General features: G+C 37.0%; 1 protein-coding gene across 19 annotated transcripts in view; it reads left to right on the top strand.

Moving 5' to 3' along the window:
* The window catches only part of LOC128231357 (twitchin-like), a 94,932-nt gene that overhangs the window by 67,116 nt on the left and 12,938 nt on the right, over nt 1-14,878 (top strand). For all 19 annotated transcript variants that reach the window (XM_052944052.1, XM_052944066.1, XM_052944071.1 and 16 more), the window contains 27 exons: nt 254-359; nt 571-764; nt 1,009-1,160; nt 1,345-1,495; nt 1,683-1,828; nt 2,427-2,562; nt 2,763-2,870; nt 3,158-3,352; nt 3,844-3,948; nt 4,163-4,357; nt 4,626-4,786; nt 4,913-5,209; nt 6,022-6,145; nt 7,817-7,971; nt 8,209-8,356; nt 8,603-8,753; nt 9,011-9,162; nt 9,531-9,649; nt 9,793-9,961; nt 10,305-10,387; nt 12,279-12,498; nt 12,733-12,921; nt 13,183-13,296; nt 13,498-13,602; nt 13,721-13,918; nt 14,113-14,224; nt 14,501-14,673. In XM_052944052.1, the coding sequence (XP_052800012.1) occupies nt 254-359; nt 571-764; nt 1,009-1,160; nt 1,345-1,495; nt 1,683-1,828; nt 2,427-2,562; nt 2,763-2,870; nt 3,158-3,352; nt 3,844-3,948; nt 4,163-4,357; nt 4,626-4,786; nt 4,913-5,209; nt 6,022-6,145; nt 7,817-7,971; nt 8,209-8,356; nt 8,603-8,753; nt 9,011-9,162; nt 9,531-9,649; nt 9,793-9,961; nt 10,305-10,387; nt 12,279-12,498; nt 12,733-12,921; nt 13,183-13,296; nt 13,498-13,602; nt 13,721-13,918; nt 14,113-14,224; nt 14,501-14,673 (4,158 nt within the window). The remainder of the gene's footprint in view (nt 1-253; nt 360-570; nt 765-1,008; nt 1,161-1,344; nt 1,496-1,682; nt 1,829-2,426; nt 2,563-2,762; nt 2,871-3,157; nt 3,353-3,843; nt 3,949-4,162; nt 4,358-4,625; nt 4,787-4,912; nt 5,210-6,021; nt 6,146-7,816; nt 7,972-8,208; nt 8,357-8,602; nt 8,754-9,010; nt 9,163-9,530; nt 9,650-9,792; nt 9,962-10,304; nt 10,388-12,278; nt 12,499-12,732; nt 12,922-13,182; nt 13,297-13,497; nt 13,603-13,720; nt 13,919-14,112; nt 14,225-14,500; nt 14,674-14,878) is intronic.

The following is a 14,878-nucleotide window of genomic DNA, read 5'->3' as shown; positions in this document are numbered from 1 at the left end:
CATTCACAAAATACTTTGTGTTGCAGAATACTTGTATAATTAGTTGTAAATCATGATCTCACAGGTTTGCTAAAATCATGTTACCCAAACAGTTTAATGGACTGTCCTGGCCTCTTTGAATGATAGAAGTTTCCTCTTTTCCATACTCTGATGGTCAAATAATTCTGAAGGAACATTTGTGTCATCTTATCTCATTCTATGTGCCATAAAAAACATTCTGTGATCCATTTGTATCAATTTTCAATGTATTTAGGCCCACCATCGAAGCCGAAAGGTCCCCTAGATGTGACAGATGTGACGAAGAACAGTGCCAAGCTGGGCTGGCAAGCTCCTGAGGATGACGGAGGTGTTCCAATTGAGTATGTGCTCACTTTTAAATAGCTGATTTTAAGAATGTTTTTACACAAAGAAACTTGTTTGTAATGTTGTATTCATGTCATGTGTGATTTAAAAACTCATGGTTTTATATTTGTATTGTCAATCATGTCATTAATAATATATTTTGATGAAAAGCTGTAATGTTTTAAATCCTTAATCTGGTACTACATCTTTCTTCCTTTTGTTATTCAGTGGTTACCGTGTGGAAAAGATGGACATGGAAAAGGGCCGCTGGGAAACTGTGAAGACGACCCGCAAACCAGAGCTGGAGGTGCCCAAACTACTGGAGGGACACAAGTACAAGTTCCGTGTCATCGCTGAGAGTCCCAACGGTGACTCTGAACCCCTCGAGCTTTCTGATCCCATCACAGCAAAGAATCCATTCGGTGAGGCTTAAATGTAAAATATGATAATATGAAAGATGTGTAAGAATTGACAGTTGTAATAAAATTGTTGTGTTGAAGTACAATCTGGTTCATTCGATTGAGGTATAAATGTTAAAATAAGACTATTATTCAAAAGAAGTTTAAACACACCTATATATTGCTTGGTTAATAAACTTAAAAGTATGTTGTGATATTGATGCATTTAAAGTGTTACAGAATATTGAATTATTTAACTTGCCTACAGATGAGCCATTCCCACCTGGCCAGCCATCTGTGAAAGAGCAGGACCGTGACCACATAACAATTCGCTGGGAACCACCAGAGAACGATGGTGGGGCACCTATCACCGGGTATGAGGTGGAACGCAAGGAACCCAAGAGTAACCGTTGGGTCAAGGTGAGAAGCTTGCAGGGAGTGATCAAAATCTTTGAGTTTAAAAAATAAATATTTTATTCTCATTTCATCTTTTTTCGGGGGCTGATTTGAATATGTATTTGGCATAGATTTTAAACTAATATTATTGTCATCTAGCAATATGATAGACAAGGAGTTTTACTAAAATGTTCATTACCACCCTAAGGTTTCCAAGTCGCCAGTGAAGATCCCCGAGTTTGAGGACACGAAGGTGACTGCCAACAAGGAATACGAGTACCGTGTGACTGCCATTAATGAGGCCGGACCATCTGGTCCATCCATGCCCTCCAAAGCCATCACAGCCAAACCTGCCAAGGGTGAGCCTGGTTGATAGTTGATCATTTATGCAGCCAGTATGTGATAATCAAAAAAGATATTAAAACAAATTATTTGAAAAATGTTATGTTTGAGTATTTTGTAATAGTAAATGGCTTAAATCTGATAAAATTAAAGAACTAAATCATTGGTTTCCTTTTCATTATTTGATCTAATTTTGATCTGCAGAGGCCCCGAAGGTTGACTTGACATCCCTTTTTGGAGCCAAGGAGGTGCGTGTACGTGCAGGAGAGCCCCTCAAACTTAACCTCGGCATCACTGGTGCCCCAACTCCTACCGTTACATGGACCAAGGGAGGCAAACCTGTCAACAGGGTATGTGTACTGCACCTTTGCTCTGATTTATATTGACTTGTTTCTGTAGTGTAAGAAGCTAAAATAGATTATAAATAAAAACAATGTTGTGGCTAATTTATTGATCAAGTTAAGAACCAAAAAGAAAACTGTCTGTTTTTGTCTGAGGGAATAAACATATTTTTTGTAACAGTATCGTATTGACACTCAAAATTTCTGTTCACATACATGTAGTGCAGTCCTATAAGAAAGAAAAAAATAGGTCTTTAAACATCAAGGATACTTACAAAGAAAACCACACAGACATGCCCAGTAGTCAAAAAAAGATAAAATAAAGCGTGATAAGAAGCTCAAGGTAAGGGCTCATATGACTCTGAATGGGAGGTACAAATGTACTTAGACCACACACACATTAATTTACCTTTAAATATCAATAAATGATGGGATTACCGCCTTGGAATTGTTAGTGAAACACGAGATCACTGGGGGTTTGAACTAGTTCATATGCCCATAACCTCCCTGACCAGATGCAAACGTCATGTCAAAAGATTCATTTCATGTAATAAGGCTTTTCAATGTAGTTCAGAATGCTCATATGAACACATATACTTTCTGATAGGCTATCACAAAGAACTCTGATGAAGATGCAAGTCTTGAGATACCAAAGACAGAGCGCGGAGACAGCGGGAAATACGTCGTCACCGTGGAGAATGAGAATGGTTCTGATACTGCAGAAATTCCTGTTATTGTACTAGGTAGGTTATTTTTCTCCACAGATGCTTTCTTTCATCAATTTTTAAATTTACATAGACATGTTTATTGCTGTGTTTTATTCAAAGCAGCCCTTTGAGGACATTGTTGATCTACTCAAGAAAATAATTTCTAAGTTGTGTGTTATTCTTTATAACTTCCCGCATGTTGTTCAGTGCTCATGTATAATTGTATCAAAATTCAGACAAGCCTGGAGCCCCTGAAGGCCCACTGCAGGTAAGCGATGTGATGGCTGACTCCTGCAAGCTGGCCTGGAAACCTCCAGTTGAGGATGGCAATTCTCCTATTATGGGTGAGTAGGCTAGAAGCTTTGTTAAAAATTATTTTCGTTCACAATAGCCATTACTTGTTGTTTTAATTTGTAGCCCATCTTTGCTTTCGTAATCAATAAGTTAAATTAAACAAACTTAGCAGATTTCATATACAAAAAGTTTATTCTCTCATTGATATATAATTGGTATAATATCTCTTTGGTTTTTGCATATTGTATGTATGATTTCCCTCAAAGAGAACACACACATAAATAAAGATTATGAAATCTAACATCAGTGAAATATTGTTCCCGTCTTCCTCCCGCAGGTTATGTGGTAGAGAAGTGTGAGGAAGGTAGTGATTTCTGGGAGCGTGCCCCGGGCGTGGTGCAGGGCGAGTCCCACAAGATTACCGGGCTCAAGGATGGCACCAAGTACAAGTTCCGCGTCAAGGCAGAGAACATGTATGGACTGGGTGATGCGTTGGAGACAGACAAACCTGTCCTGGCAAAGAATCCATTCGGTGAGTCAAGTCTTACACATGAAAATTATACTTGTAGAAAGGAGGAGTTAATATGGTGTGATAAATGTTTTATTTATGAAAGTAATATTCATGTGTTTTCACATTTTGTTGCCTGTTTTGAGTGTAATACAACCATTACATATTTATCTTATATAATACAAAAGAACATATATATATAAAACTTGACGTTCCCCCTACTTCATTTTTGGCTAAGAATGTGTCATGTGTAAAAAAAGAAATTGTTGCTAATAAATGCAATATAATATAAAATTTGTAACAGAAAGGTTATAAAACTTGTTCCATAAATTTTTGCATTTAATCGCAACTTATGTGAATTAATCTTTGCAACAGAAAATTCAGGCTCAAATGTTTAAAACAAATTCTTAGCAGGAATTTGTCCGTACAAAGTGTTGAAGTTATTGTGAAGTCCTTCAGAGTATAACAAATTATAACAATATTTTATGTTTTTCTCATGTATTGTGACTTTTCAGACACGCCCGATGCACCTTCTGACCTCGAGATTGAGTCCTATGACAAGAGGACATGTAACCTCAAGTGGAAGAAACCCCTTAGTGACGGAGGAAATCCCATTAAAGGTACAAGTCCACTCACTGTTACAGAGCTACTACTTTAACATAACCCAAGCTAATTTTAAAAAGAAATGCATTGTAAATTTTAAAAAAATACACTGAAAAATAAGTTTTCAATTCAAGATTATGAAGTTTAACCATCTATCATTTCACTTTACAGCTTATGCATTTTCAATTTACATCTTTTAAATTTAATGTAATTGATATAAAATTATACCAGGCTACGTTGTGGAGAAGAAGGACAAACGTGGTGACTGGACACCATGTAACAGCTTCCCTATCAATGACACTAAGTTTGCAGTGATGAACCTGCGGGAAGGACAGATAGTTGAGTTTCGCGTGAAGGCCGTCAACGATGGGGGTGAGGGTAAACCTAGCAAACCCACCGCTCCACACACCGTCCGCGACCCTGTCTGTGAGTACACATGTAGTCTTGGGCATCTCCTCTGTTTGTTGTGTACCGTTGACATCTTTCTTGCATTTGGCAGCTGTTTTGTTAACAAAAGATAAAGATGTGCTACTGTATATACATGTAGTATCATTCTGGTGTAGCATCCCCTCTTTCTGATATGATTACAATTCTGCAGATTTGAGAGATTATCTTTATAACATTCCATAATTTACAATTTAGAACATAAAAGCAAACAACCCCAAAGAAACAGTGTAATGTTTGTTGTTAACAGTTGAGGCCGGCGCACCAGGTCAGCCGAATGTTGATGAGATCACAAAGAAGTCTGTGACCCTATCATGGGCCAAGCCAAAGGATGATGGAGGCAGTAAGATCCTCGGCTATGTTATCGAGAAGAAGAAGAAGGGAGAAGATGACTGGGGAGAGTGCCTTGAGGTACGGAACACAACTCTGTAAATGTTCAGATTGTGAATCACAAGGACATTAGTAACTTAAATTAATCCTAATTACTTATTTTATAAGTGTTTATATCATATCTTATGTATTTGATCACTTCCACAGGTGCCTGAGTACCAGAACCAGGCCACAGTGCCCAACTTGCGTGAAGGTGATGAGTATGAATTCCGCGTACGTGCTGTGAACTCCCTCGGTCCTGGCCAGCCCAGCAAGCCCACAGGCATAATCAAGGCTGAGGACCAGCCCTGCAGACCTACCCTTGACCTCTCTGGGGTCAAGGACATCACTGTTCAAGCAGGTCAGGACATCAGGATCCGCATCCCGTACACCGGCGTACCCAAGCCTAAAGCCACCTGGTCGAACGGGGACAATGAAATCGACAACCCTCGCACTACCTGTGTGGTGAGTTCTTGTTTTATCTTTTGTGCTTCATCCTAGTCAGAATGGAAAAAATATTTTTTTAAACTTGAGAATTCAAAATGTCAAAATGAATTACATTTCTATTCAATGAATAATTGTCTTCAGATATCTTATTGGAATGTATATTTTCTTATTAAATGCTGGAGTTTGCGCTGCAGATAATGGAGGCCGGTGCGAATATTGGGGAAGGCGTACAGGTCTGTCGTCCTGCAATCATGTCCTTTATTTTGTCCTCACAGCCTTGCCAAGTCTCTATGATGTTTCACTGAACACTTTGCTCAAGCCTTCTTTTATATTTTGTACTTCTTTTTTCACCACCTCTACCTTAACAGGGAATTCTTAAATAAATATGCATCTAAGCAAAACGATGTGATCCCCAAATCTGTTTCCTGTTTGATTTCTGATCATTCCTAAATGTATCTGTGTGGTTATATCCATTGTTATGAAATATAAACAGTAAGAGATTCTTACATCAGCTGTGTTTTAAAACATAGCTTCATAGATATTGTAATAACAACTTCATGTTACTTGAAATAACCTTAATTGAATGATTTTGTTCTTAGTTACATTACTTATAAAATAAGGAAATTGGATTCTTGCTTTCATGATATGAGGTTTGACAATGACCTTTTTAAAATATCTGACCTGACCTGTCCTTTTGATGTTATACTGTCACATGATAACATGCCTAAGACACTGTGTTTAACCATATAAGGGAACACTAATCTTGCTGTACTAAGGTACGTGACTTTATATCCACCCATGTACAAATGTATCTGTCCTCTCTTTGACAGCTGGAAAAGGATGAGGCTGTGTTGACAACAATGAAGGCAGTTCGTGCCGATACTGGGCGCTACAAGATCGAGCTGAAGAACCCATCTGGCACAGGCGTTGGCACTCTAAATGTCACTGTCCTTGGTAGGCCTTTTAAATGTGTTTTCCTTGGATTACACATGATGATATTGTATAATAAATAAAAGTTTTAGGAGTAAATTATGTAGACCTCCAATACACCTTAAAACAGTTAATATTGTTGTAGGTTCTTATCATTGGTTTGTTTTCTCTTTTTTAAATGTAACAATGCATGTCACAAATAAAATTCTTTCTTGATCTGATCACAATACATGTAGGTGTATTTGGCATATATTATAATCACAATACATACAGGTCTATTCAGCGTGGTATATATTATGATCACAATACATACAGGTCTATTCAGCGTGGTATATATTATGATCACAATACATACAGGTCTATTCAGCGTGGTATATATTATGATCACAATACATACAGGTCTATTCAGTGTGGTATATATTGTAATCACAATACATACAGGTCTATTCAGCGTGGTATATATTATAATCACAATACATACAGGTCTATTCAGCGTGGTATATATTATAATCACAATACATACAGGTCTATTCAGCGTGGTATATATTATGATCACAATATATATATAGGCCTATTCAGCGTGGTATATATTATGATCACAATACATACAGGTCTATTCAGCGTGGTATACATTATGATCACAATACATACAGGTCTATTCAGCGTGGTATATATTATGATCACAATACATACAGGTCTATTCAGCGTGGTATATATTATAATCACAATACATATAGGTCTATTCAGCATGGTATATATTATGATCACAATACATACAGGTCTATTCAGTGTGGTATATATTATGATCACAATACATACAGGTCTATTCAGCGTGGTATATATTATGATCACAATACATACAGGTCTATTCAGCGTGGTATACATTATAATCACAATACATACAGGTCTATTCAGCGTGGTATACATTATAATCACAATACATACAGGTCTATTCAGCATGGTATATATTATGATCACAATACATACAGGTCTATTCAGTGTGGTATATATTATGATCACAATACATACAGGTCTATTCAGCGTGGTATATATTATAATCACAATACATACAGGTCTATTCAGCGTGGTATACATTATAATCACAATACATACAGGTCTATTCAGCGTGGTATACATTATAATCACAATACATACAGGTCTATTCAGCGTGGTATACATTATAATCACAATACATACAGGTCTATTCAGCGTGGTATACATTATAATCACAATTCATACAGGTCTATTCAGCGTGGTATATATGATGATCACAATACATACAGGCCTATTCAGCATGGTATACATTATAATCACAATACATACAGGTCTATTCAGCGTGGTATATATTATGATCACAATACATACAGGTCTATTCAGCGTGGTATACATTATGATCACAATACATACAGGTCTATTCAGCGTGGTATATATTATGATCACAATACATACAGGTCTATTCAGCGTGGTATACATTATGATCACAATACATACAGGTCTATTCAGCGTGGTATATATTATGATCACAATACATACAGGTCTATTCAGCGTGGTATATATTATGATCACAACACATACAGGTCTATTCAGCGTGGTATACATTATAATCACAATACATACAGGTCTATTCAGCGTGGTATGTATTATGATCACAATACATATAGGTCTATTTAGCAAGGTATATATTGTGATTCCCAGACAAGCCCGGGAAGCCTGAAGGTCCTCTTGAGGCATCAGACATCCGTGGCGAGACTCTCACTCTCAACTGGAAAGCACCCAAGGATGATGGCGGGGAGCGCGTCAGCAGATACATTGTTGAGAAAAAGAAAAAGGGAGATCCTAAGTGGTCTAAGGTCAGTTTGTTTGATAAGTTTCAGTCTATTTTTTGTAAAATAAATATTTCAAGTGCAGCTATACAGCATTACCTTCATCACAGCATTGAACTGTGATACTGTTCATCTATCATGGAAGAAATAAAAGTACATACATATATATTCCATCCTTATATTCTTTTATTTCTAATGTGTTAAAATTTCATCAAAACATGATCTACCATGTATTTAAATTTTCAATGTTTTGTACTATTCCAGATTGGTGGTTTTGTGTCGACTCCAACTGCTGAGGTGCGTAACTTGGAGCCTGGTCAGGAGTATGAGTTCCGTGTGATGGCCGAGAACTCAAACGGCGTCAGTGAGCCCATTGAGACTGAGAACCCAGTCCTTGCCAAACTGCCATATGGTACATGAGGCTTGAATACGGCCATTTAAGTATTACATTGGCATAAATAGAGCTTTTATTTCAGCATAATAAGTCTGATAAGGTATTTCACCCACCAAGACATTGGCTGCGTGCAACAGTGACTTTACCTCTGAATTTCATTCTTTTTGTTTTCTTCACTTCTGCTAAGAGAAATGATTCTTTCAAAAATATAAGGATAGATGTATCTTGTTTGAAACAACATTGATTCCATATTGCATTTTACAGACAAGCCCAGTGCACCAGGCACCCCCAAGTGCAAGACAACAACTGAGGAGAGCATCACGCTCACCTGGTCCCCACCCAAGAAGGACGGGGGTAACCCCATCTCAGGTTACGTCCTGGAGAGGAAGGAGAAGGGAGATAACAAGTGGACTAAGTAAGCTTCCCATTGTCATAAACAGAGACATTATATGACATTTATTCTTATAAATAAGAATAATTGAACTTTGATAGTACTTGAATCACCATTTGATAGAAGTACAGGTAATCATTTGGTTTATCTATTTGAAAAGAAGATAAAATTCGAACTATTAGATATGAGGAGTAGATGGTAAATTCTTAAAAGAATTGATTATACATTGATTGTTTAAACAACATAAATTAGGCATAATTTGGTCATATCTCTGTTTTCAGGTGCAGTTTTGCAGACATCCCAGATACAGAGTTCACCGTCAAGGGTCTTAAGGAGGGCAAGGAGTATGACTTCCGTGTTGCTGCTGTCAACAATGCCGGCCCCGGTGACTACAGTGAAACCACTGCACCCATCAAGGCCCAGCCTCCTCCAAGTATGCCAACCTTTTTATCTCATGACAGTGGGTTAAATGACAAAGATCATGTGCTTTATTCAATACAACTCACCATGTAGAAGTCGTTGGGATCTTAGGAAATGCTTTGAGATAGCGAAATCTTATATAACCAAAAAAAAACTTGTCTAACTTAAACCAACACGTTTGAAAAGTTTGACATAACCAGAACATTGCGATAACAGAGTTTCAGCTGTATATTAAATATATAATAAAGACCTTTTGGCATTAGAAATGCTGTAGTGGTTATTTATAGATAAAATCTGCACACAGATGAAAAGACATATGAATAGTGTAAATGTTTTAATTTGTCTATGAAACTGGACTGATATTGAACTATTCTTATTCAGTGGCACCAAAAGTTAGCCCCGAGTTTATTCCACGGGACATAGTTGTGAAGCGTGGCAAGCCATTCAAGATTGCTGTTCCTTACAATGGCAATCCAGTTCCCACAACGGAGTGGTCCAATGTGAGTTACCATATTCATGTACCCAAGCTTCAAATGTTCATGCAAAATGGCAAATTTGTGTCACATAGAAACATGCTATAAAAATAGTGTTATTTATGCAAGTACAAATTAAAATAATAAGTATTGCATTCCACTCTTTTCAGAATGGGCTGTCTGTGAGCGAACAGCCAGGCCGTGTTTCTTTCATTAACAAGCCAGGAACCGTCACGCTTGACAACAAAAGTGCAGAGAAGGGAGACTCGGGCAAATACAACCTCATCATGCGAAATGAGCTTGGCTTTGACACTGTCACCCTCAATGTACAGGTTGTGGGTAAGTTGACATAATTCTGGCTTTGTTTGTTTCAGATTGAATAATATTTTTGAACACATATTCATAGCTCTTCAGGGTTTTAACATGAAGTTATTATATGTGACATGTAACTCACTAAAGTAAAAATCAAACTTTTTAGAAAGTAGTCCTATAATTCCTTATTTTAGTTTAGGTCTAAAATAACTTCAGAATGTACCTTAAATAGCCCAATTTGTCAGAAGCTGCTTGATAGCCTGAGGTTTTTTAAAAGAGGAAAATTAATCCATCCAGTCTCTTATCTTTGTATTCTGAATTCAGTTTTGTGTAACAAGCTACAGTATAAATGTATGTTGTCATTATTCAGATTCTCCCGGCAAGCCAGAGGGTCCCTTCACCGCCAGTGACGTCACCCCAGATGGCTGCATTCTCTCATGGAATCCACCCAAGGTACAAGACAATGTGGCAGGTTTTACTTGCAGTTGATAGAGAGCAATATAAAATGACAACATATATTATGTACACTATTTGAGAGAAAAAATGAGAACATCAAACCAACTGAGAATATATCATGTTATCTTTCCATTGTATCAGTTGCCTTTTTAACTCGACTATTCGAAGAATAGGTGGGCTATACTACTCGCCCCGGCGTCGGCGTCCGGTTAAAGTTTTAGGGCAAGTTGGGATTTTCACTTATAAGTCCAATACCCTTCATTCAATTGACTTAATACTTCACACAGTTGTTCAGGGCTATCACATGATGAGGTTAGATAACTCCATATTATTCTTTACACAGATTATGGCCCATGATTGACTATGAAACTTAGGTTAAAGTTTTAGGGCAGGTTGGGATATTTATGAATAACTTCTATACCCTTTGTTCAATTGACTTAATACTTCACACAGTTGTTCAGGACCATCACGCAATGAGGTTACATAACCCCATATTATCCTTAATACAAGTTATGGCCCCTGATTGACTTAGATTAAAGTTTTAGGGCAGGTTAAAGTTTTAAGGCAAGTTGGGATTTTTACTTAAAACTCCAATACCATTCATTCAATTGACTTAATACTTCACACAGCTATTCAGAGCCATCACATAATGAGGTTAGATAACTCCATATTATCTTTTATACAAATTATGACCCCTGATGACTATGGAACTTAGGTTAAAGTTTTAGGGCAGGTTGGGATATTTATTAATTACTTCTATACCCTTCATTCAATTGACTTAATATTGACTTAATACTTCACACAATTGTTCAGGACCGTTACCCAATGAGGTTACATAACTCCATATCCTTAATACAAGTTATGGCCCCTGATTGACTTAGGTTAAAGTTTTAGGCAAGTAAGAGTTAAGGGCAAGTTGGGATTTTAATAAAAAAACTTCTATATCATTTATTCAATGCACTTAATAAAATTCAAAATTATTTACGACCATCTTACAACAAGAAACATAACTCCATTTTACCCTAAATACAAATTATGGCCCTTGAATTATTTTTGTTATTTATTTTTATTTTTTTATTTATTTTGAAAGGCACATTTGTATATTCTTAACCGCATTTTCATAATGGGAAATCAAGTTATTTGAATGACTTGCGTCATTGTTCGGGCGGGCTGGTGGGAGGGCAGCATCAAAGTCACCTTATGTAGCGAATAATTTTAGTTAGGTTTGACATAAAGAGACCAAACTTGGTAATATTACATCGTTATTGTATTCACTTCTAAGTCAAAGCGCCGTAGTCAAGCGCTTGCTCTTGTTAGAGTTATTTCAGATCCAATAAGCCATACAGCCTATGAGAACAAATCATAACATACCATAGACAAAATAGATAAATATGATTAGGAGAAGGCACAAAATGTTTGTTTAACCATGCTCAAAAAAGAAATTGTAAGTTGTGAAACATTGCAAATACACAACATTTTTATTGAAATTATTAAAAATTTAAGAAGGAGATTGCATAATAAAATAAGACATGCTGGCTAGCATCAGCAGATTACATGCTTAGAATTATAATATCAATAAAAGCCATTTGCACATGTCTGACATATGTGGTATCACTTCATAAATTTGATGAGGAGATCAGTTTATTTTCATATCTTACCATATATAAGAACATATCTAGATGCTCTAAAAAGCAAAAGTTTGTCTAGGTCTGTTTAAATAGTGAAATGCAAGAATAATAATGCACAATATTTACATTATGTAACAAAAAATATTTTTCTCATTCTCCGACAAATTTTTTGAAATTAACCTTCATCATTAGAAAATGATATTGGACAGTTTAATGCTACTTACGCACTGTGACTTATTTTGTTCCCTCCTCTCCTGAAGGAGGATGGTGGAAGCCCCATTTCAAACTATGTTGTGGAGCGCCAGGACCAGCGCACAGGCGACTGGGTCACATGCAGCAAGTTTGTGCGGGGAACCACATATGAGGTGCTCAATCTGTCCGAGGGTCACGAGTACAAATTCCGTGTGTCAGCTGAGAATGAGTATGGTGTAAGCGAGCCCCTGGAAATGAGGGAAACAGTTGTCGCCCAGCACCCATGGAGTAAGGACCTTGTCGGGTTTACATTTTATGATATAGCAGAATATAAATTATTTAATCTGCTAAAGTTAAAAAAATTGTTTTGGGTTTGTCTTTTTTTTTTTTCAAAATAAATACTATTGTTTTTAACATGATATTTTCTAAAATGAAAAGTTTCAGTAAGTGCTGTGGTAATTACATTAAATATAGTGATAATTATAACGCCTTTTCTTATAATATTTCTCTGTAACCGTGCAGCTGCCCCTGATGCCCCGTCAAACCTGAAGGTAGCTGATGTGGACAGTAACAATGTGGGCCTGACTTGGGAGAAACCAAAGAACGATGGTGGGAAGAAGATCACCGGCTATGTCGTTGAGTACAAAGAACCAGACGGTGTCCGCTGGAAGACGGCCACTGACTTCCCCTGTCCCAATCCCGACTTTACTGGTCAGTTGTTATACTGTTCCTTCAATCTTTCTTTCAACACTGTTATAATTCACACATGTACATATCTGCTTAAAATCAATGTTTTTTTCCATGTAAAGTTATAACAAAAAAGCAAAAAGAAAGAAACTAGATTGTGAAATGCTCCTGGAAACGAGAAATTACCAAGCATGAGAAGTTGAAGTTTTTGTAATAATTTAGACTACAGCACTACCTATGCATGCATACTATGTCACTATTCTCTACTCTCTTTGAATTTGCTAGTTGATGGCCTGGAGAAGGGTAAAGAGTACGAGTTCCGGGTGCGAGCAAAGAATGCTGCCGGCCTCAGTGAGCCATCCAGGACTACTGGCCCAGTCCTTGTCAAACCAAAATATAGTAAGGATTTGAATATCTTCATCTACAGTTTTTGTGTTATTTTTGCTTTTTTCAATATTTCAACATTTGATTGTGTACTAAAGTGGTGACATATTAAATAAAAAAATATTTTTGCAGTACACTTCTCAACTTATTTATTTTATTTGGTATCAAAATTTAATTGTTGATTTAAGCACTAACAAGAGATTTTGAACTTTTCAGCTCATGCATATCCGCCTGGCATACCAAGTGTCACGAATGTTGGTCGCACCTTTGCTGAGCTGGAGTGGGACAAACCAACCAAGGACGGTGGTAGCAAGATTAAGGGTAGGTTTGCTGCATAGTTTTGGCTATTTTAAAGTGTAATATGTAAATAACATTTAGGTGATTTTTTAGTTAAAACTCCTGTTCACTATCAATAGTTAAGGCACCTCTCTATATTTAGGTTACATTATTGAGAAGAAGCCACGTGACAGTGATGTGTGGCAGCGCGTGAATGACGCCTTGGCCATCGACACCAAATACCTGGTGCCTGATCTTGTGGAGAACACTGATATGGAGTTCCGCATTATCGCTGTCAATGCTGCCGGTAACAGCCAACCCAGTGCTGCAAGCTCTCCTGTCAAGATTAAGGAGAAGATTGGTGAGTTGCATTCGTGATTTTGTAGAAATTATTAAAGAATTAAAAGTTTATGATTATAGTTATCATAAAATTCACAGGTTAATGTGGGTAATTTTGTATAAGCTGATGTTTGACGATATGAAGAATCCTTCATGAAAGCAGTACATGTAATTGTCAGTTTAGCAATTGATACATTTTGATTGGTGTGTTGCTAGTTGGCCATGGTCCTGAGTTTATGAAGAAGCTGCAGAACACAAAAGCCCCGGTTGGAGGAGAAGCTGTCTTTTCTGTGACAGTAGATGGGAAACCAGCACCGGAGATCACATGGTAAATATATGTATAATGTTCATGTATAATGTTGAAAATAGTGAAGCCCTTCATCTAATTATATGAACTTACTGGATTTTAAATTTGACAAACTCTCAAAATCCATGGAATTTACATATGACATAAATCACATGGTTTATACTCCATGGCTAAGTTAACCTAGTTTGATATTCATATATTTTGATGGAAATAATCTTCACTGAATGAACATTTCTGTAAGTACAGCCAAGAAAGACGACTATGACAAATATTGAACTCTCTTCTTCCTTATACCAGGTACAAGAATGGAATACCCCTTGCCAACACGAGCCACTCGCGTATGAAGCAGAGTGGTGATGTATACACACTTACTCTGAACGACGTGACCGAGTCGGACAAGGGGCAGATAACTGCTGAGATCAAAAACAGCCTCGGTACCGAGTCCTCCAGCTGTGACTTCAAGGTTCTCAGTAAGTATATTCTGGCAAAACTTCAGTTTGTTGATTATATGGTACAATGTAGTTAATGAGCAATTTTATTCACCACAATAGATCAGAAGTGAGGTGTTTTTTGCATTCAAGGAAGCTTGTTGCATAAGTTTAGTTTTCTTCCTTGTAATGTTTTACCTGGTTTAATCGGAAATATGAACTGTATGAATAATGATTGCTCTTTACA

Source organism: Mya arenaria, chromosome 4, assembly GCF_026914265.1.
Source record: "Mya arenaria isolate MELC-2E11 chromosome 4, ASM2691426v1".
Classification (NCBI taxonomy): Eukaryota; Metazoa; Mollusca; class Bivalvia; order Myida; family Myidae; genus Mya; species Mya arenaria.
Note: the sequence above shows the minus strand (reverse complement) of the source record. Positions and strands in the feature narration are given on the sequence as shown.